The following is a 26,266-nucleotide window of genomic DNA, read 5'->3' as shown; positions in this document are numbered from 1 at the left end:
ACTGGGAGGTTGAAGTTTCCACTGAAACCAGCTTGGACTTGCTACGGCACCCAGGTGTGCACAGGTTTGGAACTGAATGTTTCACCTCTGCCGAATCCTACGTGCTGGATAGAAACAGTCACCCTGTGTTCCAGGCGCTGGGCTGAGTAGATAATGTCATCTAATCCTAAAGTAAATACTATTATTATCCCCTCTTTACAGATGTGGAAATTGAGGCCCGGGGAGGTTAGATGATGTGCCCAAGGTCACACAGCTGGTGAGCTGTGGAACTCGAGTGAAGCAGGTCAGCCTGGCTCCAGAGCCCATGGAGAACAACTATGGGTGTCCCCTGGTGATGGAGCCACAGCTTGGACAGACAGGAGTGTGGAAGGCCCGCCTTGTCTGGCAGGTATCTCCCTGTCTTCCTGTCCCCATACCCATGGCTGCACAGGGCCCCCCTATGGAGCCTGTTTTCTCTTCCCAGGTGCAGCCAGAAAGAGAAGCCAGGAGTCTAAATTCCTTCAGCCTTGGAGTCCTGACAGCCTCTTCTGAATAAATACTAAAGAATGAGGGCCCTTCCCAATGTCCTGAGAGGGCACAAACATACAGCTCAGCTTTGTTGAGTTTCAAGGGTTGACAATGTGAGTCCAAGAGGAAGCCTCCAGGAAGGGTCCTTCCTCCTGCCCACTTCACCTGTAGGACAATCTGCTCCCCGCCCCCCATCACTGGGTACCTCTCACAAGTCAGCCACACGGGGAGCATTTGGGTCTAAAGGGTTTTCAGCAGGTGGTGTTCTAGTGAGTGAAATCTTGCCCAGGCAAGGTCACCTTCCGAGGATCTGCTTTTCTGCTTGGGGGAAAAAAAAAACGCGAAGCAAGAGGTATCACATGGTATTTTAAATCCCCAAAAGGGTCATCTTTGCGCCCTATGGTTGGGACCCGCTGTGTCTGTACAAACGAGAGAGGCCAAACTGGAGGATGCCAAAGGGCTAGGCTTACATTCCCAAGGGCAGCAAGGCCACCGCGGCTCACAGGATGTGGGTTTCTGCTGGACAGCAGGGAAAAGGCCGACATAAATACAGCTCTAGCCTTCTCATTTTACAGAAGCTCCTCTACTTTTAACTCATTCCATCTTTTCCCAAAGCCTTTGGCCCCACCGCACTGGTCTGTAGATGTTGGCTCCATGGGCTATGTTATTACACGTGACCTGGTCCTGTTAGGGTCTTGCCAAAAACTTATTAGTGAGCATACAGACAAGATACCAGCCCCTGGGACCTTTTCTAATCTGTTCTAACCGGGGCTTCTGACACTCCCCTGTTTTTAGACCATCCCAGCCCCAGAGGCAAGGACTGGAAGATTCTGCCTGGGGAGAGGGAGAGGGAGGTGGAGACCTCAGATAACGCTGTCCTCTCACAAGCCCTGGGGGCGGGCGGCTCCCTTCAAAGTGGAGAAGCTTCCATGGGCCTATAGATCCTCATAATGCCCCTGGAGGCCTGCATGCTGTATTTGTTAGAAATGCAGGTTCCTGGGTAGAGTGGGCTGAATAATGGCCCCCAGAGATCTCAGGCCCTGTAAATAGATCCCCAGAACCTATAAATATTAACTTCTAAGAAAAAGGGATCTCAGGGGTTGCCTGGGTGGCTCAGTTGGTTAAGTGTCTGCCTTCGGCTCAGGTCATGATCCCAGGGTCCTGGGATTGAGCCCCTCATTGGGCTCCCTGCTCGGGGGAAGCCTGCTTCTCCCTCTCCCACATCCCCTGCTTGTGTTCCCTCTCTCGCTGTGTCTCTCTCTGTCAAATAAATAAATAAATAAAATCTTTAAAAAAAAAAAAAGAAAAAGGGATCTCAGCCTGTGATTAAGTGAAGGATCTTGGCGCGGGGAGATTATCCTGGGCAGGCCCTCAATCCAATCACAAGCAGACGGAGAGAGACAGGGAGATTTGACACACACAGAACCAGAGCAGTGTGACCTCAGAGGCAGACACTAACGGGAGATGGCCACGAGCCAAGAAAACGCTGGCCGTGGCCAGAAACTAAAGGAAGCAAGGAAGGGTCTCTCCCCTAGAGCGCTGGAGGAAATACGGCTCTGGGACACCTTGGTTTCTGCTCGGTGAACGTGATCTCAGGCTCCTGGCTTCCAGAACGGCGCAAAAATAAACTTCTGTTGTCTTAAGCCACCAAGTTATGGTAATTTGTCACAGCAACAATAAGAAACCGATACACTAGGCCCCAACCACCGTCTTCTGAAAGAGATTCTCCGGAGAGGAAGCTCAGGAATCCGTTCTTTGGACAAGTGCCCCAATTCACACTGAAATGTGAAAAACCTCGCTCTAAAGCAGGGGTCTCCAAAGAGGAGCGGCCACCCCAGGGTGGCAGGCCAACATGAAGTTCAGAGACGTAGGGGCACAGGATTATGTGTGTGTAATTAACAAAGAGGCAAGTATATTTTAGGACGTGTGTTCTAAAATGTTTTCCTGATATGCTATCCAGTCAAACTTCCTACGATCACAGAAATGTTCTTTATCTGAACTGTATGAGCAGCCACAGATGACCACTGAGCACTTGAAATGTGGCTAGTGCCACGGAAGAACCTAATTTTTATTTCATTTCATTTGAATTCATTTAAATCCCAAAAGCCACCATGGCGACTCTGCTGGACAACACAGATGGCGCCCACTTCCCGTGAGGCAAGCCTTTATATTTGCCAGTTTCTGGAAGCACGTAGTAGGCAATAAATATTTGTCAAACGAGCGAATGGATAACGAAATGTGAGTGCCTCCTCCAGGCAGGACAGAAGATTGCATCTTGGCCTAACTTCTCATGATGCAGAAGATGAGGATCCGGAAGCTCATAAAAGAGAAGCAGTTTTCACAAAGCTGCCCAGAAAGTCACAGGGTTCAGAACCTCGAAGTCCCGACTCCCACCCACTCCCCTCCTCGCTCTTCACACCCGCCCCTCCCTAGTTGCTCTCTGAGCTGTTCCTAGAAGCACGCGCCGGGCTAACAACACAAGCATTGTTAAAGACGGTGACCATCCCCTCTTACCCGCATATAGAATTCTCTGCCCTCATTCCCAGACTTGATCTGGAAAATGTAATAAGCCCCAGGGTAGCGGGTCGTGGCTTGCATTTGGAAGATGTCAGCAGGAACGGAGCGTCCTGACACCACATCCATATCCCGGTACAGGATGGTAAAGGGCTGGTCTCTGCAGCCAGGATTCTCAGCAGGACACATACAGCGGCTGTTGGGAAGGGAAATCATGCGAGAATGCGATAAATCCTTTCCAGATGCTCCTTGTACCTACTTCCTCCCTTAAAACACTGAAAAGGAGGCCACCCCATTTTTATCATCTGAATGCTGTAACTGTAGATCCTCTCTGCCCCCGGGTCTCGTCTAAAAACTCACCAGGGTGTAGGTGAGCTCTCTGTGTCCCGGAGAGTGGCCTATTCTGACCAATCAGATATTCCTGCTACTAGAGTATTAACCTTAGACGTCTGGTTTGCAGAATACTGGCACATTCTCTAATGCACTTTACATCTGTCATGTATTTACTTGGCAAAATGCGTCAATGGTCACATCGCCCTTCACTTCCCCAGACATACATACTCATAAAAAAATTCTAAAAGTAAGAAATCACATGAGATTGACAGGAACTGGGTGGTCCTTGGACATTCTCTGTCGTACTTAGCACGGCCTGTGGAGAACACCACTTCATCTTTTCATTTGATAAACAAGAGCTTAGAACTCACTAAACTCACTATAAGACACGGTGTTAGACACTGGAATTGGAAGGGTCAATAAGATCGTGACCCCAAACAGTGCATCTTCTAGTAGGGGAAATAAATCAGGGACAAAAATATCTCTACTACAAACGGCTAATTTGAAACGCTAGTAACAACATTGTCATAACATGAAACCATTGACTCTCTTTCCCAAGGAAGGCCTGTTGTAGACGCCCCTCGATGTCTCCCTAACCACCCAGATCTCTCACCTCACCCCTGAGACTTCCCCTAGGAGTCAGAGTTCACAACAGGATGAGGTACCTCTGTAGGTACGTTGCCTTGATGGGCAGAACTGGGAGTCAGCCTTGTCTCGTTTCTGTTGCTCTCCCCAAACCTCTGCTCTCTCTTCAAAACACTGGTTGGTTCTATCTCCAAAATACAGTCCAAGTCCAACCACCTTCACCACCCCTTTTATCACACCCTTGTCGTTCAGGCTACCATCGGGTCTCACCCAGCCCTCTGGGATGGCCTTCTGATAGGTCCCTCCCCCTTCAATCCATTACATGGCAGCCAGAGCGCCCATGGTCAAAAAGCCAGATTCTGTCTCTGTCCTGATGGAAGATTCTCCAGTGGTCACCCCTTGCAATGTGAGTAAAAACTAAACACCCACTTTGGCCTGTAAGACCTATGGGGTCTGGCCTCTGTCAATTTCCCCTGGACCACTGCCCACTTCACTCACCAGGCTGCCACAATTGGACCTCCTCTGTTCCCTGAAGACCTCAAGCTCTCCACCACCTTTGTAGCCTTTGCACGTGCTGTCCCCTCTGCTCTTTTCCCATTCCAGCCCAAAGGTCACTTCCTCGGAGGAGCTTTCAGACTCCCCAGTCTAGACCGAGGCCAAGCTACATTTTCCTTTTATAAATTCCCATTCCTCCGGCTCATAGTACCTATCCCAATCTGTGGTTATGTTTTCATTTATGGGACAATTTGCTTCATGTCTTTCTCCTCCACCATCAGGAGAGCAAAAACCACGGTGCCTGGCACAGGCGTCGGCCACGTAACACGAGCTCGGCTAACACTGAATAAAGGAACGTGTAAAAATAATTTCTGAAGTTTTGTTTTTTAAGGCCAATCAAAATAGCCAAGCCAAAATGTCCCTGGTGGCCAAATGGCCCCTTAAAATGTCACGTGTCACACAGAAAAGAATTGCTTCCTAAATTAAGAAGCTTGGAGGAGGGCCTGATGACGGAGGGCAGCTGAAGAGGATCACAAACAGCTGGGGGAGGTGGCACTGCGGCTAAGATCTGAAAGACGGGGCGGGCCCATCTGTGTGGCGGTGGGAGTAATGCCTTCCATATGGCAGAAGTGGGTGCTCGGAAGTCGGGAGGCTGGCTGCTCCAGGGTGTGCGTAAAGGTGAGGGCAAGTCCCATTCAGGTTGGCAGGGGCACGGACACACAGACAAGGACATGAGCTGGAAGGGGGTGGCGGGCGTCAGAAGGAACAGGTCCTGGAGGCAGGCAGTTTTCAGCGGCATGCCACGGACCTCCTCGGCCACCCTGGCTCGGGGCTGTGCATTGAACCGGGTCAGTCCCTGGCTACAGACAAGGGCAGCCCGGAGGATCCCAGGGAGAACCAGCCATGGGAGCCGGGAGAGCAGCCTGACACTCCACTCTGCCCCAAAGGACCCTGGAACCAGAAACCAAAGTGTTGCTAGAAGCACAGCTCTTAGCATCGAGGGAAACTGTCTGCAAGGACCAACCCCCCCACACCCCGCCCGCCCCTGCTTTGTCCTCTTTTGCCAGTTTTTGTCTGGAGCAGGAAGCACCCTGGTAAGCCATGAATGGCTCTTAGATGCTGCATTCCTAGAGGACAAGACAGAGGTGTTTGATTCATCCCTTTCTCTCCAGTGCAAGGAATGGGCGTTGCTCAGGGTAGTAAATGTGTCACTGGAAGAAGGGAGTGCAGACGTACCTGTTTGCGTGCGTGTGTGCATGTGTGTGTGCATGCGTGTGTATGTGTGTATGAGTGTGTGGTAGGCAATAGGCCAGGCAGGGGCACTCTCCTCTACACCACACTGGCAACCTCCTGACCCAGGCCCCTCACTCATGTTCCCATTTCTCAAATGACTTACTTATCGCTGATCCGCAGATAAGGCTCCTCGCAGCGGATGGGGTCAATGCACTTGAAGCCCCCCTGCAAATTGTAGCAAGTCTGCTGCAGGTTACACGTGTGGTTTCCGTGCTCACACTCGTTGATATCTGAAATGCAGATAAGAGGCTGAAACAGGACAGCGCTTCCCAGGTGTGTGTGTGTGGTGGGGGCAGCCTGGGTCTTTACTACAGAACTGCATTGTCCGCCGTGATAGCTACTGGCCACAGGTGGCTACTGAGCCCTGGAAATGTGGCTAGTGCAAGGTGAGATGTGCTGTAAATGGAAAAGACACAGAGATCTTGGCCACTCGGTACAAAAAAAGAATGCAACATCTCATCAATAGTTTTTACACTGAGCACATGTTGGGATGATAATATTGTACATGTGTTGCATTAAGTAAAATATATTCTTAAAATTAATTTTACTTGTTTTTTTTTTTTTTTTTTTAATTCTTATATGGCTCCTATTTGTAGCTGACTTGATATTTCTATTGCCCAGCACTGCCATGGAGAATTCTTGCTTGGTGTTCAGGTAAGGTAGGTTCAAGGAACTGAAATGGGTCAGTGGCTCAGCACCTAAGCCTCTCCACTGGCCCCAGTGGCTGGACCAGGGGCTGGGAACCAACCCAAGCAGCCAATCTGAAGGAGACCTACCGTCTTCACAGCCTGGGGTCCTGACCCTTTGAGGGACACACAGTCAGACGCGTGAGTTTCCCTGGCTTCCGTTCTCTAGGGAACCAGTAGAGAAATGCTAACTAGGCTACCCTCCAGGGGCCGTGACAAAGCCTGGACCATGGTCCATGAGTGGGGCCAGGCCACAAGAAGCCTTGGTTGGGTCTGGAGGAGTCCTCTGAGGGGGTCACAGAGATCCGCCTGGGAAGATGGACAGGCCACCTCTACCTGTGGAGTTCATGACAGAAGCGAGAGTCCCCATTGTCCTTTCTGAGGCCAAAGTATGGGTCACAGGATGGGAAGGCCAGACATCCTGGCCAGAGCCTACCACTCTGGGAGCCACTGGAACCCACTCATGCCCTCATCCCTGCCACCCTCCCTAGATGAAGACATCCAGGTGACCCCCTGAGCCAGCCCCACCTCACACCTCCCCCAGCTAGGCCCCTCTGGACAGCCTTACCTTGGCAGCTTCGGTTGTCATCCAAAAGAATGTATCCAGGGGGACAGGAGCAGAAGTACGTGCCGGGCTGATTCACACACTCGTGCTGGCAGAGGAACTCAGAGAAGCTGCACTCATCCATATCTGGGGGTGACAAGTCACACCTGCTGCTTATAATCAGACTACCTGGGGATGGGGGCTTAGTGGTTTTCTCCTCTAACTCTCACACCCTCCTGACACATGTGACAGCACATCTGTGGCTACAAAGTTGCCATTTTACTTCTTGCACACTCAGGTGACGGGGAGCTCACTACCTACTGAGGAGGCCTACCGACATTTGGACAGCTCTAATTGTTAGCATGTTCTTCCCTAGAGGGAGATGAGATCTGTCTCCATCAAACTTCCCACACGTCTACCTCTGGAGCAGCTACATTATCTATTCATTACAGACTCATTTTGCCCAGTAGGTAAATGTACCTTCCACTTCTAGAGGTGGGATTTGTTTGCCCACTGGAGTTTTCTGGGTGCAGAGCTCTTCTCCAAAACCCAAAAAAACATTCCCTTGGCCCAGTCTTCTGAAAGGGCAACTTTACCAGTGTCAATGGCCCTCTAATCACCCCAAAGTTGAGAAACAATATTATTTCTAAAGTCACAACTGAAAGGGACATATCCAGGAGGCCAGGAATGTCCATTATATTAAAATGTCTTTGTGTCCAAAAATCTCCTGGAAAGAGAAAACTCTGGAGTGGCCTGGGGTGGGCGAGCGTATCATCCCTGGGTGGCCCGCTGGCCTCAGGAGGTCGCTGGGACCTGGAAAGCTAGAGCTGGGCCACCCTCCGGCTGCAGAGGTGGGGATGTGAAGGAAGAGCCATTGACCATGTTGGCCGTGGCAGCCAATGCAGAGGGCGGTTCCAAAGAGCCAGCTCTTCACTGCACACAGAGTTTGGCAACAGAGCCCCCGTTTGAGCCTCATTCGATAGGCGCGCCAAAGAAAACATGTTTTTCTTTCATTTATTGTTTCCCGAAAACTTGCTTTCCCTACTTTCCCCATGTGACATGTCCTCGGATTGCTCTTTCACTCACAGACCACTGGTGGCTGGAATCACCCAGGGAGGGTGTCAGCGCAAATAAGGCGGCTTCCCCACCGCCGGCTCATTCTGGGTGTGACCTGCCTAACTGCCTCTCCCATCAGAGAAGGAGAAACTCCTTCCCGTCTCTCCCAGGGGTCTCCAGGCAAGGGGTTCAGAGCCAGCGGAACCAGGATGCTGATGTGAAAAGTTAGAACATGCTCAGTGAGGCAAGACATGCTTCTAGCAACTCCCCTTCCCCTCCCCTGGGACCTTATAGGGTCCCAGGGTTCAGGCCCCAGCCCATCAACAGAGAGTGTCCCCCTTGATCTTGGTCATGTTTGTAGATTCTGGTCCATTACCTCCGGTAGAAGTAATATAAACCTGCAGCTCCCGAGTGCTTGTGATGTACCAAGGGCTGGCTTCAATGTTTCACATGCCTCATCTTTTTTTTTTTAAGATTTTATTTTTAAGTCATTTTAAGTAATCTCTCTACCCAACGTAGGGCTCAGACTCACAACCCCGAGATCAAGCGTTGCACACCCCACCGACTGAGCCAGCCAGGCGCCCGGTGCCTCATCTGATTTAATCCTCACCTCAGCCCTATGAAAGAAGCGCTATTACTAGCTACGTTTTACAGAAGAAAAATTGAGGCTTACAGAGGTTAGGTAACTTGACTAAGTTTGCAGATAACGAGTAAGCAGGAAAGCTGGGATTTGAAGCCAGCCAGCCAGCCAGCCTCCGGATCCTATGACAGGTCAGCACAATGCTGCAATGTCTCCCTGAATGATCATGCTCAGGACTTAAAATCAGTGGATTTGAGGGGTTCCAAGGTTGGGGGCATCCCCTAAGTAGGACTGGCTCCAGGGCAGATGTTGAAGGCAGCACCCACCTCCACCTCCTGTTGGGTAGGGAGGGGCCCTAATGGGCCAGGGGTCACTCTAAGTCTTAGAAATGGGGGCGTCGTGGTGAACGTGGGGAAGATGGTGATTTCAGATAAAGTGCGTCAACTGAAAATCCTTGCCACACCACCAAGGATGTACACTCTCTGAAAAGCCAGAAGTCTCCCACACTTACACCTAGAAAAAGTCAACTAACATGGAACGACACTTAGGCACACAAGCTTTTTTCATCTTTACGACCACCTTATTGCCTTGGCCAAGGAAAGAGCTAGAATTTGAACCCAGCTCCATCTGGGTCCAGTCACCCTCCTATACCACCTCTGCAGATGGTCAATAAACACCTGTGGAGGTGCAGAAACAACTAATTTTGTCTCAACAAATATTTGTGGAGAAACAAAATAATCCCATCTCATAATGCTAAATGTTCCGCTAAACGTTCCCCCTCTTAGGCCCTTGGCCCAGATTCCCCAAGGAGTGCCATGGGAGGAACTGAAATCTAGGAAGAAAGTAGCTTTCCATGCCTGAAGGTATTTGATTAGTTTCTGGGACTGACATTTAATCCATTTAAAGCTCTCTCTGCAACTGCATACTTGGGGCTCCAGCTCTCTGGGGCCCCAGGGAGAGGTGCTCAGTTGTTCAGAGAATTCTGTCCCCAGAACACCCCAGTCCTCAGTGAGGCTACTAGACAAGTCTCATTCATGACCTGGGTCAGTTCCTGTCACAGTGAAACCCAGGATTAAGAAACTTTCCGTTCAGCAGGACAAAAAGATTTTCACGCCTTAGGGTACGGTTCCCTTATTTTGAAAAACACAGTAAAGCATCGTTAATTTGGACTGTGCTAACTCACAGCTGCTCATGATGCCAAAAGTGGATGGAATGGAGTTTACTTTAATCCAGTATTTACAAAAAAACAAGGAAAGAAGGAAGAATGGAAGAAAGAATGAGCTGTACATGGCTCTGTGTGGGATGCTACGGGGATTTATATGAGTAAAATGCCGTCCCTGTTCCCAAGAGTTTATAAGAGTTTACGAGTTTCTTGTTACAGGGTTTAATAAGAAAATTAGAGTTCACAAGAAAGCACTGGCAGAGAATCATAGCTTCTTGGTCTTGGAAGGAATTTATAAAAGGTCAGCAAAGCCACCATATTATGTTCTCACAAATTATTAAGAATTAATTAATGCAATGTTCAATCATTCGTTCACTGCCTTGAGAACCGTTGATCGTATGCACGTTATGTGCCAGTCCTGGAGCTAGGCACGGATCATTTGTAGAGATTTTAGAAGTTCACAAAGTATTTTCACTTACCCATATGATCTCACGCATTCAGTGCCCCTGCCGCTACCCTGTGAGATTCGCTATTATACCAATGTCATTTCCCTGGACAAGTACTATCTATGCTAGCCCCAGGACTTGTCAGTGCTGGGCAGGGACAGATAATTCAAACCAACTCACAGAATTGGGCAGCTCCTTTCCCTCTTCAACCCCATGTCAGACCCTAAAAGGCAGCTCTACTGGTTTTTTGCATTAAGGGTCAAATGACAAGGGAGGGGACTCTACTCCACCTTTTGGGAAGTGACTCGTCTCTGCTTTGTGTGCCTGTGACCCCACTGGACTGGGAAATATCCCAAACTGAGGATGTGTCTGGGAAAGGAGAGGAAACACCTGTAAAGGAAGCCCTTGTCCTCCGCCCCTCACCCCTGCACCCCTTGGACAGATGGAAGTCTCCAAATGCCAAAGCCCATTACCACTGCAATGAACACCGTCATCCTCAAGTTCATATCCTGGATCACAGCGGCAGATGAAAGAGCCATAGGTGTTGACACAGGTTTGCACACAGGGGTTCTCAGTGGCACACTCGTTCACGTCTAGGGAAAGCAAACGCACATACATCACTGACCATTCCCACAACAGAACATCCCCACTGACGAGGCAGAAAATGCACTGGCAACAAAATCTACTGGTACCAGGAGACCAGATTCACAGGTGCCAACGACCTTCATCCGGGACCTCTTAGATCTAGAGCCCAGACCCCAGAGTGTTCACCGGAGGACCAGGGTCTCCATTCACATGTCCCTCCTTGCTCACAAGTTGTTCACAAGTTGGGCAGGGTAGAAACAACTCGTACATACATCCTGTCCATGTGGATGCATGTACACACATACCCCTCCTAGTTAGTCCAATCCCCACAGGATTTCCAGGCAATATCGGCTCTTTCCCATCGTCTGATGCTTTCTATCACTGATTAGCTCTTCCCTCACGCCTGTTGACTTTGAAGTTTCAGGTAAACAGATAAACAACCATGACCATTCTAGTAATAACTCTTTTTATTATTGCTATGGACTGAACTGTATCCTTTCCCAAAACTCCTGTGTTGAAGCCCTAACCCCCAACGTGACTGGATTTGGAGATGGGCACTTTGGGAGGTGATTAAGGTTAAATGAGGTCATACAGGTGGGACCCCCACGATGGGATCAGTGCCCTTATAAGAAGGGACACCAGAGAGCTTTCTGTAACTCCCTCTATCTTGCGAGCACACGGTGAGAAGGCAGCCGTCCTCAGGCCAGGAAGGGAGCCCTCGTAAACACCTGTCCATGCTGGCACCTTGATCTTGAAATTCTCACCTCCAGAACCAGGAGAAAATCAGTATCTGTGGTTTAAGCCACTCAATCTGGTATTTTGTCACAGCCGCCTGAGCTAAGACAATTACTCATAAACAATGTCACTCATCATTACAAAAGGATCTCACACTTACCAAATCCTTACAAGGACCACTGCCCCATGTTACAAGTTCAGTGGGTTAGGGAGAGGACCACAAGGCGGCACAGGGAAATTTTTAGATAATGGAGTATTTCATCATCTTGAGTGTGGTGCTGGCTGCATGGGGTATACAGATGGGAAAGTGTATGAAATAACGTGCCTTTAATAGTGCAGTTCATTGTACATCAAGGATACATCAATAATCTTAAGGTTGTTTGAAGGTTGGGAGGTGTGCCCAAGTCCCCGAGCTACCAAGAGCACAGCTGGAACCGGAACATGAGTCAGGGGTCTTTCCATAATATCTATGAGTCATTTATTCTGCATAGTTCATCGGGATGAGGAAAGAGAGGGGAAGGAGCCCCTTTCTCCACTGGCACTGGCTGACCCATTTTAAGCACACCCTCTCCCAAGCCCCATATGCCAATGACCAAAGTTCCAGCTGAGAGAATTTCTATCTCCTTCAAAGTCCAGGTAAACCTCTTAAGGCTCTGAATAGAGATCTGTGTGTTTTCAGAGTGAAAAGGCTTCAAGGGGAACAGCTTGAGAAGCTTTTCTTCACGGGGAGGGCTAATCCCATGCCTACAAAGCTCCTGCTTCCTTAGAGCTGTCGGTGGGGGGAAGGGGGAAAGAAACAGGGCTCTGCAGGGAGGGTCCAGCGAGGCACCAGTCTCCCCGACAGAGCTTGGAGGCTCTGCACCCCAGAAGCCAGGAAACGCCCTGGCGGGGAGCCTTTGAGTCAAGTGCAGGTAGAACGGAACTTCTGGGCATTAGGGCTGGTGTCCTTGGCTTTTGACCACACGCTGACCACGCCAGGATGAGGGAGCTCGGGTCTTGCTCTCTTGCAGCTCTTAGCTGCCTCTGCAGAGCAACAGGTCCCCCTGGGACCTCTGCCCCCTGGGATCCACATGTGCCTAAGTGCCCTTCTGAATCGTGTGGTTGCAGGCCACACCCCACTCCAACCTGCTGGACAGGAAGCCTGGAGCCTTGGTTCTCTGAACTCTGCCACCCCCTGGCTGCATGACTCTGGCCCCGCTGCTTAATGCTTCTGAGCTTCGATTTCCTCCTCTGCAAAGCAAGGTGACATGCACCTGCCCTACCTATCTCCTCAGGCTACTGTTGGGGTTCAGTGAGATTAACAGACGTGACAATGCTTCAAAGAACACAAAGCACCCTTCCCTGCACAAGGTGTGAGGATTACAAAAGAATCAGTGGAGAACGTAGCACCCTGTGGCACCCGTGGACCCTGCTGATGCAATATCCCCGTGGCTGGGTGCCCGTGTCCAGGCCTTAGCGTGCTGCTGGACTTGGCACTGGCCGATGGGTCACCTGCTCCCCTTCACAGGCCTGTCCCTGAGAGGACTGAAGGACACTGGGGCCTTTGGGCTCTGCTCTGCACGGCTGTTCCTTGCGAGGTGCTGGAAGCACCTTGCCAGTCTCTGGGGGGAAGTCTGGGCTGGCACTTCCAACCCCCCGGCCTGGGCACAGAGAAGCCTGCATCTGCCCTACGTCACTTCTCAAAACAGCAAGGGAACCAGGGGCCTGTTCCCTGCTCCAGGGGGAGGGAAGGGCCCCTGTTCTACCAGCTCCCTCTACCTCTGGGCCCCGACTCAGCTCTCAGAAGAAAATTACCTCTCTTGGCAAGACGAATACAGTTGAGATTTCTTGGAACAATTAGCAGAACCAGCTTTGGAGGAAAGACAAAAGAATCCAGGATCAGCCCCTTTAATGCTGATGCCTTCCTGTTTACCCAATGATTTAGATACGATTAAGCTAATGGAAACATAATATCCTCCAACTAGCTGGCTCAGAGCCTGCCCGCCAGACCTCAAATGGTGTGACAAGGAAATGGGCCCTGCAGAACCTGGTGGCCGGCTCCAAACAAAGACCTCATTCTGAGTCTCCGGCGCTACCTCCGGACAGAGCCGCTGCCAGGGGCTGGAGGCCTGGGTGGGGGCCGGGGGCAGGGCGGGCAGGACTTGCACGAATTCCTCGGGCCTTGAGCCCCCGTTTACTTCCTGAGCAGAAGAAACCTTCAAGTGGAGGCTGCAGAAGGCATGCGGCTTGCTTTTCTCGCGTATCAGTATTTAAAGTGCTCGTGTAAAACTCAGAAAATGCCTTTGTTTTGGGGCCTGGCTTGGCCCAGTCAGTTGAGCGTCCAACTCTTGGTTTCAGCTCAGGGCAGATCTCAGGGTGGTGAGATCGAGCCCCACGTCAGGCTCCGCATCAGGCTCTATGCTGGGCGTGAAGCCTGCTTGAGATTCTCTCTCTCCTCTCCCCCTGTCCCTCCCTCTAACCCCTGCTCACTCACTCTCTCTCCCCCTCAAAAAAAAAAAAAAAAAAAAAAAAAAGCCTTTATTTCACTCTGTTTTTGTAGGAAATGCTGACCACCCCTCTTGAGCATCAGGAACTGAACTCAGACTACAGGACATGCGTGAAAATTTCCGATTAGCCCAGAAAGCTGGCAAGGCGACTTGTGGAAAGGAGACACACAGAGAGAAGCAAATCCATGAAACCATAAGCCCCAGCTGCCGGATGACTGGGGTTCTCTTCTCAGCAGTACTCAGAGCACTTTTTGAGATGTTTCCCACGGTGACCTGGAGCGGGAGCAGACGCTAACCACGTCAATTTTTGTCAGACTCCGGAGAAGACAGGATCTCGCATTTCACATCGTGTGCAAGGGCTCATTGGCCTCGCATACCTTGGCAAGACCTTCCATCCTCGTTGAGGGTAAAACCAGGGTTGCAGGTGCAGGAATAGGATCCAGGAACATTCGCACAAAGCTGCTGGCAATAGCCGTAGCGACATTCATCAATGTCTGGAAAGAGAAACGCTAGCAAGGTGAGACATTTCTTCCTGATCACCAGTGCCGCACCCGGCATCATGACCACCCATCGCTTCCAGGGCAGGATCAGGAGGAAGGAGAAGACAGTACCGACTGAGTGTCAGGGACGGCAATACCCTCTGGAGTCTAAGGCTCAATCCACTTACAACCCTCCCTGACCCATCTCAGTCCTGTGAGCACCTGCACCTGTCTGGAAAGTTCTAGAAGAAATGTCTGCCTTGACTGGGTTACGGGACAAGACAGCCTCCAAGATTTTATCCAACTCCAATACTCAAAGCTAAGCTTTATCCAACATCAAGAGTCCACTCAAAGATTCTGTAGAAATGTCACATGGCCCTGGGAAGGGAGAAGTTGATTTAAAATGTAAGAGGAATCCACAGCCTTGCTCCAACAGGCTCCTCCCCAGCTCCGTTAACAATGATCTGTCTAGGGCTCAGGAACAAGAGCAAGTGTAGGCCAGGACAAGCAGGGCAGCATGGCAGTCTGGAGACCTATGATCCAGTAGCACAAGGATGCCAGAGTTCGCCTTGAATCTCCTGCTTGCACCAGAGCAGACATAAAACTCCGGATAAACACGCCTCTCCCAAGCCATGGCTGGCCTTTCCCGAGCAAGCAGCTCCGGGGCTGAATGGGGCCTTTTAGCAGAGCTGGGCAATATGCCCTCCCTGCTGACATGTACCAGTCAATGGGGAGCCTGATGTCATTGGGAAAGCACTTCCCAATACCCCAGGTTAATGGGCTGATGGACAAGAGAATTCACTCCTCTGGGATGGGATGCCTTGAATGGGAAGCCTATACAGATGGAGACCCAGTCCTCACCTATACGAGTAACCTGCTGTGACCAGTTGATCCGACTGCAGCTATAACTGGTTCTTATCTTATCCCCACCTCCCCCAAATGTTCCCTTCTCCAGGATCCCAGTTCCTTGGAACCAGAGTCCAGCCAGGGCTCTGGAGACCAGTTCCGATTCTGTCTCTGTCCCTGGCTTCTACCACCCACTGCCAGAAAGGACCCCTTCTCCCCCTTAGCTAGTGTTCAGCCCCCTCAGAGGCTGTGCCCTGCCCTTGTGATTCTGTTTTATATCACACCCGGCCCACCACACTGCCCACTGAGTGCTCTGCAGCTCCTGCTGGGAAAGCACACTGACTAGTGCGGCCGCTGGTCCCGACCTCTCCCGGCATGCAGCTGGGCACGTCACTGAGGCTGGGGAGGTCTTCACTTCGGATATGAAGCGTGAGCGGGTTGAGCATGTGGCACCACGTTAGGCCTCCAGGAGCATCCCTCCCAAAGCTTCAGGCCCCGGTGGAAGAGAACAGCCCTCCCAAGGAGAGAAATGTCCCAGTTGCTGGCCCCCCTCACGAGGGGAAGGGTTTCCCGGCCTTAAGGTCTTGAAAATGGAGCCTGTGTCCCGCTCACCTGGTCCTCCCTAGCGCTCCCTTGTGGTGAAAAAAAAAAAAAACTGGCCTGAGAGAGAGGAGCCAGATTTTTGTTCAAAATGTTCCCCCTCTTTGAGTCTCAGTTTCCAACTCTATAAAAGTTGGATGACATAATATCTAACATCCCTTCCAGCTCTGAGGGCTGACATATTAGGTTCCTGTACAAATAACTCACTCACACTGATCTGCTTATGTTCAAATCAGTGGCATCAAATTTTCCGTAATAGCTGAGGCTGGTTAAAATGCACAGTGACCATCATATTCACAAATGCCCCCATGTGCAGCCAGCTCTCCGGTGCACGCCTGGAAAGAAGAACCAAGCCAAGTCTATTCTGGCTTATCAGGCCCCAGAGATGCTTCAGACAGGGCTCTAGAGCAGACCGACACTCAAGTCAATCAAGGGAGTCTTGGAAAAAAAGAATCTTTTTTTTTTTTTTTTTCCATGATGTTGTTTGGATATGTTTCTCCACTCGTCCAGGACTGATTTTCGGGCAAGAGAACAGCGTCTTAGAGAACTTAAACTGGTAAGGCTTTTCCAAGAAAACACAGCATAGAAATCACACCCTAGAAATAGAATTCAAGTGACAGCTAGAGATTGCTATGAATTCATTCTCTTGGCTAAACCAAAACCAGAGGGGAAGAAAGGCAAATAACCCTCCAGTAAAAATAAACAGAGAGATCATATAGCGGATGCCAACTGCAAGGGACAAAATTCTCAATTGGTGATGACTGACTCCTTCAGAGTAAAAAGACCACAGCTAGTGTGGTGGGTGGGTATTGGGAGGAGGTGTTAGAATCTACTGATCCACATTTGAGACTTGGAACATTTCTGTGACTAAGCCAAGTGTTCCCTTCTCTTGGTATGATTAGTATGATTGCTAACTAAGAGAGAAAGGAAGCAGGTCTAGGCAAAATCAAATATGAGCCCTTAAAACTTACATTCAAAAACTCTGATAATGACATTGACAGTGATGGTCACACCTGATTTGAAGGAGCAGTGCAAGCTCCATAGACTTCCACCTCCCTACCCCCCCCCCCAGAAAAGCCCACTGCCCTTAGGCCACCCAGTTATGCCCCCATTTCACAATACCCCTGGCGACCATTAACTTCCAAGAGTCTCTGCGAGCCCCAGAGAGGTGTTTACCTAAGCACTGGCCTTCCAGAAGCCAATAGCCATCAGTGCAGGAGCAGGTATACCCTCCTTCCGTGTTGATGCAAATCTGGGTAGGATTGCACTGGTGAGAATCCGTTGCACACTCGTCCACATCTGTAACACAGAAATATTCCGGAAAACGTCACCTACATTTATCCAGAGCCCTGGAGCCACCAGGGGTGCGGGCTGCTTGCTTGTCCTTCTGGGAAGGAGGTGATAATGTCTACAGGTTACACCCACGGAGACGGACACACCTCCCTGATGGATACCACTAGGAGATACTGACCTTTTTGGAGGGGGCAGACCTAGTCTGCTCCCCAGAAATCCACAAAAGAAAATGGCCAAGAAGAGAACACACATCCTGGGGGAGTCTTCTGACATCCCTCCCCATCACTTTCTGAAAAAGGTCACCTTGATAATAACCATGACTTGATTTATTTATTTTTTTTAAAGATTTTATTTATTTATTTGAGAGAATGAGAGAGAGAGAGAACACATGAAAGGGGGGAGGGTCAGAGGGAGCAGCAGACTCCCTGCCGAGCAGGGAGCCCGATGTGGGACTCGATCCCGGGACTCCAGGATCATGACCTGAGCCGAAGGCAGTCGCTTAACCAACTGAGCCACCCAGGTGCCCAGCCATGACTTGATTTAGAAACACGTTTTGTCTTAGGTGGATTCATGCAGGTGTTAAACAGGGGTCTCTTGTGTACCTGCCCAGGAAACACCTCTGAGAACATAACAGAAGAAAAATAAACGTCTCCCGCCAAAGGAAGCTAGGAGTGGACCGCTTGATTGTATCCTTCACGAGAATCGTTCAGCCTGCGGCTCCTGCACCTTCCCGAAGCTTCACAGAGCCCTGCAGCCTTCCTCCTTGCTCCAGAGCTCCTGGGACTGATCTCCTCCTGCCCTCTGCTCAACACTGGGGCTCTCTGCACAGCTGAATGCCCCTGGCCGTCTGTCTGGCAGTGTACAGGTACCTATGTCCAAGTCAGCCCCTTCTCCCTAACCAAGAGCTTCAGAGCATAGAGACCAACCTATACGCATGGCACATTCCTCAGGACATCCGGTGTACATACTATGTATGTACAGCCCTCAAAACTATTTCAATGGAAACAAATCCTTCTGCCCTTTCTCCCTGCACTGCACTTGAGAGACAGTACCCGACATCCTATAACAGGACCTCCTGACACCACACACTCTCACTTCCACCTGGAGGAGGACTCTTTCCGTAAACATGCATCTATTAATTCACTGCACGGGATCCATCAAGCGCCCCGGATCCCACGTCAGTGCCTCCCCTCCTTGTCAGCCTCCCTTTCCTATCCATACTTTAGCAGGGCACCTGCATTTCTCTCCCCTCACTCCTGCACTCGGGGAGGCCTCAGCTACATCTTCTCCCTGCCTCCTCCAAAAGGACCACACGCGGTAGGAAACAATATTAAAAGCTACTCACCGAGCATGTGTAGCGTGCGTATGCGGCACACACGTCACATGTATGTGTCGTGCGCACATGTACTATGCACATGTGGTCCGCATGTCGTGTGTGTATGCAGTCTGCCTATATTGTGTGCACAGGTCACGTGTATATAGGACACGTCACAGATGCTACCATATTTATTCTCACAAACCCTGCCAGGGGGACTCATGACCCCCATCTTACAGATGGGAAAATTGTGCTGATACAGTGAACAAGTACCAAGCCAAGAGCTGAGCCCAGGTCTCCCTGCCTCCCTGCCTCCAAACCCCTCTGTGCAGGAATAGCCGAGGTCACATCACCAAGGCGGGTTCAGGTGACACCACTACAGTCCACCCCCACCCCCCACCCCCCCCCCCCCCCCCCCCCCGGCGACACGTCAACACCGATGACGCCAATCAATCCCCGCCCCACCCCAAATGATCAGCGGTCTGGGCATCGCGGGAAACCAGCCTTCAGTCCTCTAAATACGCAGCTTCCAAGAACCCGGCTCCAAGGTGGTGGCAGCCTCCGCTCCACCCCAACACGTTGACAACGTGCAGCCTCCATGGCAAAAACCCAGCCTGTTCTTGGCTGCAAGAGCTCCTGCCTCTGCCCTTGGCCTCCATTCCACCCTCAGGGCTGCCCACCCAGCAAAGCCTCCCAGGGGAACCAGAGAATAATGCTTGGCCAGCAGCCACTCATGCTCCAATCCCTATCGAAGACTCTGATCATAAATAATGCCACTATCGGCCAGTGCATAGTTACATTTTTCTGGCCTGCAGTGATGGATGGCAGCCCTACCCTGGGAACAACAATGCCTCAGGAATTTGCACGCTTTTTCCTGCCTTGAGGGGATTAAAGGGTGAGAGGGACCCAAGGGAAGAAGAGCCATTTGACTTGGTGATAGCAAGTTCCCAAGACTCTGTGTTTGTGTAACTCCCGACACACACAATGTGCCGACGGACTCCCGCAGAGAGAAACCGCCCTCGTACCAGTGGGCCCGACGGGGCTCCCCAGGGGCATGTGGGGCCTGAAAGTACGCAGGTGTGCATGCACACGCACACACGCACGTACAAAACAGTCGAGCCTAGGAACTACATCTTGAAAGTGCATTTTTTGAAACACTCCACAGCTTTTACTGAGTTAAAGAATTAACTCGATTCAACGGCAATTCTATCGACGTACGTTCAAAACTCTATACATTTTCCACTTTCACTCACCGAATGGATTGTCAATATATACATATTTTTTTGAGAGCCCTCTAAGTCCCCGGAGTTTTTTGGAGGGTGTGTCTTACCTTTATATCCTGAAAAACATACCTGGCGTGAGGCTGTGTCCATAGTAAATGTTCAGTAATTCTTTGGTGAATGAATGAATTGAACAGACGAGCAACAAACATGAATACCTTTAAGCCCCCCGGACAAGTTTCCACAGCCAGCGTGCTGGCAAGACCGTTTCTGGTGTGTGGACTTTAAAGACAACCCACAACCAACCCCCCTGAAAACCACCGTCAGCTTACACACCTGGTGGAGCAGAAACTAGAATGTTCTCACCGTGGGGTTCCGCCGGGGCTGAAAGACTCATCACACATTCCAGCTCACAGATGAACTGCTTACATTAAATACATTCGACTTAAATAACAGAAGGAAAAATACATCGAACCACCCCAAGGACATTCTTTGGCAAAGGGTCCCTTTCTGCATCAATGGAAAAGTACAAGTTACAGCAACCTGAGTAAGTGTCATTATCCCCGTCTGCAAACCGCACCTGCTAGTTCCTTTCCCATGTGATACGTAGGAAGACTCTCCCAAGAAAGAATGCTCGGTTCATTCAGTCCTTTACTTACAGATTCATTCATCCTTTCCGTTCTACTGTGGCTCTCTGTGTCCCAGACGGAGGGTCTCCTTAGAGTCCTCTGCCCCCTCCCTGCCTCGCTCCTGGGAGCTGTGGCTCTGGTCAGCTGCCCAGGAACCTGGACAATTCCACCAGAGCATCCGTGTCTCCTCTCTCCCCAGGTGGCGCAATGTCTGTCCCCTCTCCACGTGGCCAGCGCCCTGGCAACCAGAGGAGAGAGCTCGCTCCCGCCTCTAGAACCTGGTGGCGGATCGAAGCCCCAACCCTGCACCTGCCCAGGAAGAAACTGTCCTCTGCTCTGCTGACCTGTGCAGCTTTGTCTGAGCTGTCACCCCCTCCGTCAGACGTTCCCAGAGTGGTCTTCGATGGAAATGTTCTCAATCTGAAACAACTGCTCACTCCGGAAGGTCATCAAGATCAGTCACCTCCTTGCCACCCTCTCAGGAGGCCGCAGGCCGGACTGGGCTCCCAGGCCTCAGGCCAGTGGCCCACATATTAGGGATACTGGTTGAGGATTTCATATCACTAGCTATGTCTCACATCCCCGGCCTGATGGAAAGCTTCACATGGGCAGGTGCACTAAGACAAGGTGAATAAAGGATGTCTGTCAAGGTCAGTTGGGATCTCACAGTGACAGCAGATGGAGGAACTGGCCCCAAGACATCAGACGGCAACTGCCTGACAACCCAGACGACAAGACAAATGGACTCTTTCAGGCTGACTCGAGAAACACCGCAGGGAGGGACCACAATCTTCGTGTTGGTTCACAGGTTCTTCTATAAAGAGCTCTATCAGCAAGCATAACAGACTAAAGGTACTGTCATAAATCGGTTTGAATATAAACAATATACATATGCATGCCAGCTCTTTATCATATTTGAAAATACATGCCATATACAAAGATGCATTTACACGCCCACATTTATTCCCGAGAGTTAAAGGGAAAATACTTAAACGGTTTTCACAGCACATGTTCTAATTGAAATTAAAGGTCCTTTAAAAACTGTAAAACAAAACAAAACAAAACCCAATGATTCAGCCATGCCCACGAGAAGAACATTTCCTAAGCTCTTCTGCCTGCACCAAAGCCTAGGAGGGAAAAAAAGACCAAAGGGCCAAGACCTCCCCAGAAAGGGCTAGTGGGTAAAAACAATAACTTCGGGGGCAGGCAGAGCTGGATGTGAATCCAGGCTCCCACCCTTGATAACTAGGTATCACTGAGCAAGTTCATTAGGCTCCCCGACCCTCCTCAGGTGTTCTGCTAAATAGAGCTAAATGGAGTTCGTAAGTTAATGCATGCCCAGGTCCTATGGCCACCTCCTGGCACACAGTAGGTGCCCAAGAAATTTTAGTTCCCTTCCCCAAGTGAGGTGCTATTTCTAACAGCTGTGAAAGGCAGGGGATGCATGGCCCCTGCCTCGGCTGGCTTTGTTCTGGGATTCACCAAAGACACCAAGCTGACAGCACCGGGGCTCAGAGGGCTGTAAGCATGATTAGCTCTATCGTAACCAGACCCGGGGACTTTTCCCCCTAGAGCGGTAGACACGTGGCAGGAGACTGGGATAGAGTGAAAAAAAATAGGGTAGGTATATTCCTTCATGGGGCCTCAGTTTCCACCTCTGCACTTTGGCATCTATGGGTCCATCTACGATTCCACAATGGCAGATGTCCAAAAGCCTAGGAGTATGTGTGTCCCACCTGAACTCCAGAGCCAATGTGATCAACATTTACCCCACCTACGCTCCTCCCTCTTTCCACGTCTTCTGCTCGCCAATACTGTGAACAAGCAAGGGGTCATCCTCGTGAACCCGTGTGCACAAGCTCAGAGGAATGTCTCTGTTCTTGTGTGAGAACAGCCATCAGCCAAAGGGAAACATTCTCACTTGGTGACACTGGGAGAAAACATCCAAAAGTATTTGGAAGGCAACACCTTTCCAAAGGCCTTTTTTGGAAATGGCAAAATCATTTCCTTGGTAGTAAATTTTTACCCAGTGAAACAACGTGTTTTCCCAGCCCATTTTTGTTCCTTCCTTGCTCAAGCTAATGGGGCTTGATAAGAAAGAAGAAAGTAACAATGGCACATTCCTACGCCTCCAATTGAAGCCAGTCTCAGGCCTGCTGCTGGGCTGGGTCAATGCCATTTTTCAGCGAGACAAGCCCAGCCAAGGCTGGAAGCTACACAGGATCTACTTCCCAAACACCTGCTTAATTAAAGACCTCAGCGTTTGAGAACTCGCTTGTTGAAATCCCAGGACATCTGCACTCCATGTGTTTTATTGGTCCTGGGCAACAGTCAGGAACCAGATCTTTCTGTGTTTACAGCACTCTTCTCAATGCTTGATACTACGCTTAGAATACAAAGCTTGCTCATGTTGCGCCGCTAATTAGGCAACAAATATGTGGTCCATTTTTCCAAACAATAACAACAAAATCCTTTCCTCTTGGATGAAACCAGCTGGAATGCAGGTTCCCACCTCTCTGTGGATTCTCTTTTTCTATCCATAAAGTGAGAGCTTGGAGGAGAGTTCTGGAAGGCCCCTTCTAGCTATGACCTTCTACAGAAACAAACTATGCAACTAATGGAGAGCACATTGTTTGGTCTTGGGTAATTATTTTCATCAGAGTGCTTGGTAAACATCAGCTGACTTCAGCTGCTTTCAAAATGGGCAGAGAATTGGCCAAGCCCATTCAACTTCTGCCAGCGTATGAACGGTCACTGCAGTTGTCGGGGGGGGGGGGGCGAGGAAGGGATGACACATATCTTCCCTCTTGAGTGTCAGGCATCAAATTGTCCCGACAGCAAGGAGCCAAAGCTGCTGATGGCCAGCCTCGACGTGGTATTTTTTTTTAAAGGGCATGAAGCTTTAATTATTACCATGATTGGAAACCAAGCAAACGTGGAGCTCAAACTAGATTTCCACTTACTGAAATTCATGCCATTCGTCCATCAACAGAGAAGGATTTTTGAACCTATACAAGCCAGTGGTTCCCAAACCTAGCCACCCAAGAGAATTGCCTGACTCAATCAGAATGTCTGGGGCTGAGGCTTGGAAAGCTGTTTAAAGTTAGCTGCATGATTCCAGTGCAAAACCGTATCTGGAACTTGCCATGCCAGACCAATACTTCTCACACTTGCATGTGCATATGAATCAGTGGGGAGCTGGCTAAAATTCAGGGTCTGGTTTGGTAGATTTCTGCATTTCTAACAAGCTCCGGGGCTTGCCAATGCTGCTGGCCCCGGGGCCACACTTTGTGCAGCAAGGGGCTAGATTCTCGTGAGTGATATTTGGTTCTGTATCCATGCAGCCTGCTCAGAGTTTCAGAGGCTCTTCAAGGAGCCCAGGAGAGAACTAAAGTGTTCAAATATCAAGCCGACGATTCCTAACTGGGTATTTCTCTACGATCAAACCCACAGGTTACCATATCCTATTAGGATTTTAGAGTCTTACTAAACAAGTTTGCAGCTCAGTCTACACCAGACCAAAGGCTCTCCTGGTACACAGAAGCAGCCGTTATTCAGTTCCACCCTGCAGTGTTGGAGTGCCTTGGGTGAAAGCATTGTGTGCCTTCAGAAGCCCTGGCCCGCTTCACTTAGCCAGTGGTGTTTGATTTCCTATGAGTAAACTCAGTTTCCCAAACATTAACAAAGTTCTTAGAAATACTGATTCAAAGTGATGACAAAATGTGCAAAAGATTCCAATTAGAAGGGAGGACAGTATCTTTCCTCTGAACGCAGACCATCCCTTTTCCATAAGCACGGTCTAGAAATCCTACAGCCCTTGAATCTTACCATCTTTGCTGCGTCTCCCCACAGGCTCTTCCTCCTTGACCCCTCTGAGCCTATTCCTGCCCCACATCCTGACTTCCTTGTCACCCTCAGTGCCACGGTCTGTGATCTCCTTGTCCCCGATCCTCTTCTGATGCCATGCTTAAGGGCATCACTGTTTCCTAGTATCCCAGGCTAGAAACCTCGGGCATTCTTCAGTCCTTCCCCCAACTCCCTATTCTCACACAATCCTCCTGATGGAAATCTTGCAAATTCCCTTCTTTCTTTATGTCTCCCCTGAAAGACTCCAAGCCTTCATGGTATTTTCTCTAAATGATTGAAATAACTTTGTTACTAGTCTGCCAGCTTCTAGTCTCTCCCCCTGATGGCAAGCTAAACGCAACCTCCAGAACCATCCAAGACACAAAAATGATCATGTGGCTCTACTCCTCAAAATGTTATAGCCCCTCCTTAGAAATGTCATAGCTTCTTTTGGCACGTCGGCAACCTAGCACATCAGGCCTACTTCCCTACTCCAACATGTGCTAAGCACATCTAGCTTTACAGCCCTTCATATTGTAATTCCGTAGTTAGCTGCATATGGCCCATCTCCCTCTACCAAACTGAGAGTTTCTTGAAAACCAGAACTGGGTCTTATTCACCTCTGTATCTTAAGCTCCTAACACAGTGCCTGGCATGATGGAGAGAGTATGGAAATAAATTATATTTGAATGAAGGAACTTCATTCTTGGAGTTTTCTGAAAGCAAGAGGGAAAGTGCGTTAGGCCACAGGGCATCAGAAGAAACCAGTTCAACCATCCATTCCTTTTGAGGCCTGTATCTCAATCCCATGGGTTGAAGGCTATCTGGCAGACAGCTCCAACTCCAGTAGAGCCTCAAGCCTCAGCCTGTCGTGCCTGGGCCTTTATTTCCACCCCAGGCTTTGCCCAGGGCTGATTTGAGCGTGTCCTCAACCTCCAAAGGCTTTGACACGCCATGTGCTTGGCCTGACGGAGTAAGCTATATTTCCTCTCTCCTCCTAGAGAGCTGGATGTCCAGTCAAGGACAAAGTTTATTTTCAACAATCACTAGAAGGAGGAACATCAGAGGAGGGAAAAGCGACACCTTCATTCCGGCCTGAAAATGGGCTCCAATGGGACCTCTGAGGGCACAACCAGGAAATCCAATCCATTTTTCAGGTTCAGGACAAAACCCTCAGCCTGGGGCTGCCTGTGAGAATGCCCAGGTGTGCAAACTCACCCCAAGGAATCAGCCTATCGTCAGCAACACACACTCCCTGCCAGGTCACTCCCAGTGCCTGATAACGACATCTTCAGGTGTTTTGTTCCCCACACCTGAGTTCAGAAACCCTGCTGCCACTTCTGACTCCATCACTAACTAAGCAGGGTGCCACTGTGCATGTCACTGACCTTCTGCATTTGCTTTCTTATCTGTGAAACGGGGCCGCTACACCTGCCCTCCTAGTGCTTGCAGGCCAGTGGGGAAGACTGCCATGGAGAAGAAACAAATGTGTGGAGGGCATTGCAGGGGGCTATGAGAACACAGAACGGGGAATGTCCCAAATCTAGGAGGTGAGGGCAGGTCTTGACACTGAACAATGATGTAGAGGAACGGTTCCTTCACATACACCTAATCTGGCATCCTGAGACAAGGGAGGGAAGTGACAGATGGCTCTTTCAACGTAAGAAGTTACAAGCAAGAGGCCAGCAGGTGATTAAGAATCTAGATGTTTCATCCTGGGAGCAACCTACTATGTCTCCTCTGCTGCCCCCACCCCTCCACCCTGCTCCCGTCTCTAGAAGACAACCCCAGCACACCAGAGAATAACTCTTAAGGCTACAGCTCAAAGAGAAGGTAAAACCTCAAGGCAAGGAGGAAGAGGGGATAAGCACAGAGAGACCAAAGGGGTTGGGAAGAGGGTACTAGGGATGCTGTCTCCTGGCTGAGGGGGCGCCGCATGTCCTGAGAGTCTAGAAGTGAAGGCCCCACCCCAAACAGCCCAGAGCCATACCTGCTCCCCACCACACTCTGGCCTGGGTAAGAGCTGGATTC

The 26,266-nt window shown here is 50.1% G+C and overlaps 1 protein-coding gene across 2 annotated transcripts in view; it reads right to left on the bottom strand.

Moving 5' to 3' along the window:
- FBLN5 (fibulin 5) overlaps positions 1-26,266 on the bottom strand; it is a 77,247-nt gene that overhangs the window by 5,582 nt on the left and 45,399 nt on the right. For both annotated transcript variants that reach the window (XM_035728018.1, XM_035728017.1), the window contains 6 exons: positions 17,109-17,231; positions 14,385-14,501; positions 10,675-10,794; positions 6,982-7,104; positions 5,831-5,957; positions 3,022-3,217 (listed from right to left, as the gene is read on the bottom strand). In XM_035728018.1, the coding sequence (XP_035583911.1) occupies positions 3,022-3,217; positions 5,831-5,957; positions 6,982-7,104; positions 10,675-10,794; positions 14,385-14,501; positions 17,109-17,231 (806 nt within the window). The remainder of the gene's footprint in view (positions 1-3,021; positions 3,218-5,830; positions 5,958-6,981; positions 7,105-10,674; positions 10,795-14,384; positions 14,502-17,108; positions 17,232-26,266) is intronic.

The sequence above is a fragment of the Zalophus californianus genome, chromosome 6, assembly GCF_009762305.2.
Source record: "Zalophus californianus isolate mZalCal1 chromosome 6, mZalCal1.pri.v2, whole genome shotgun sequence".
NCBI classification, from domain to species: Eukaryota; Metazoa; Chordata; class Mammalia; order Carnivora; family Otariidae; genus Zalophus; species Zalophus californianus.
The sequence above is the reverse complement of the archived record's forward strand: the minus strand, read 5'-3'. Positions and strand labels throughout refer to the sequence as shown.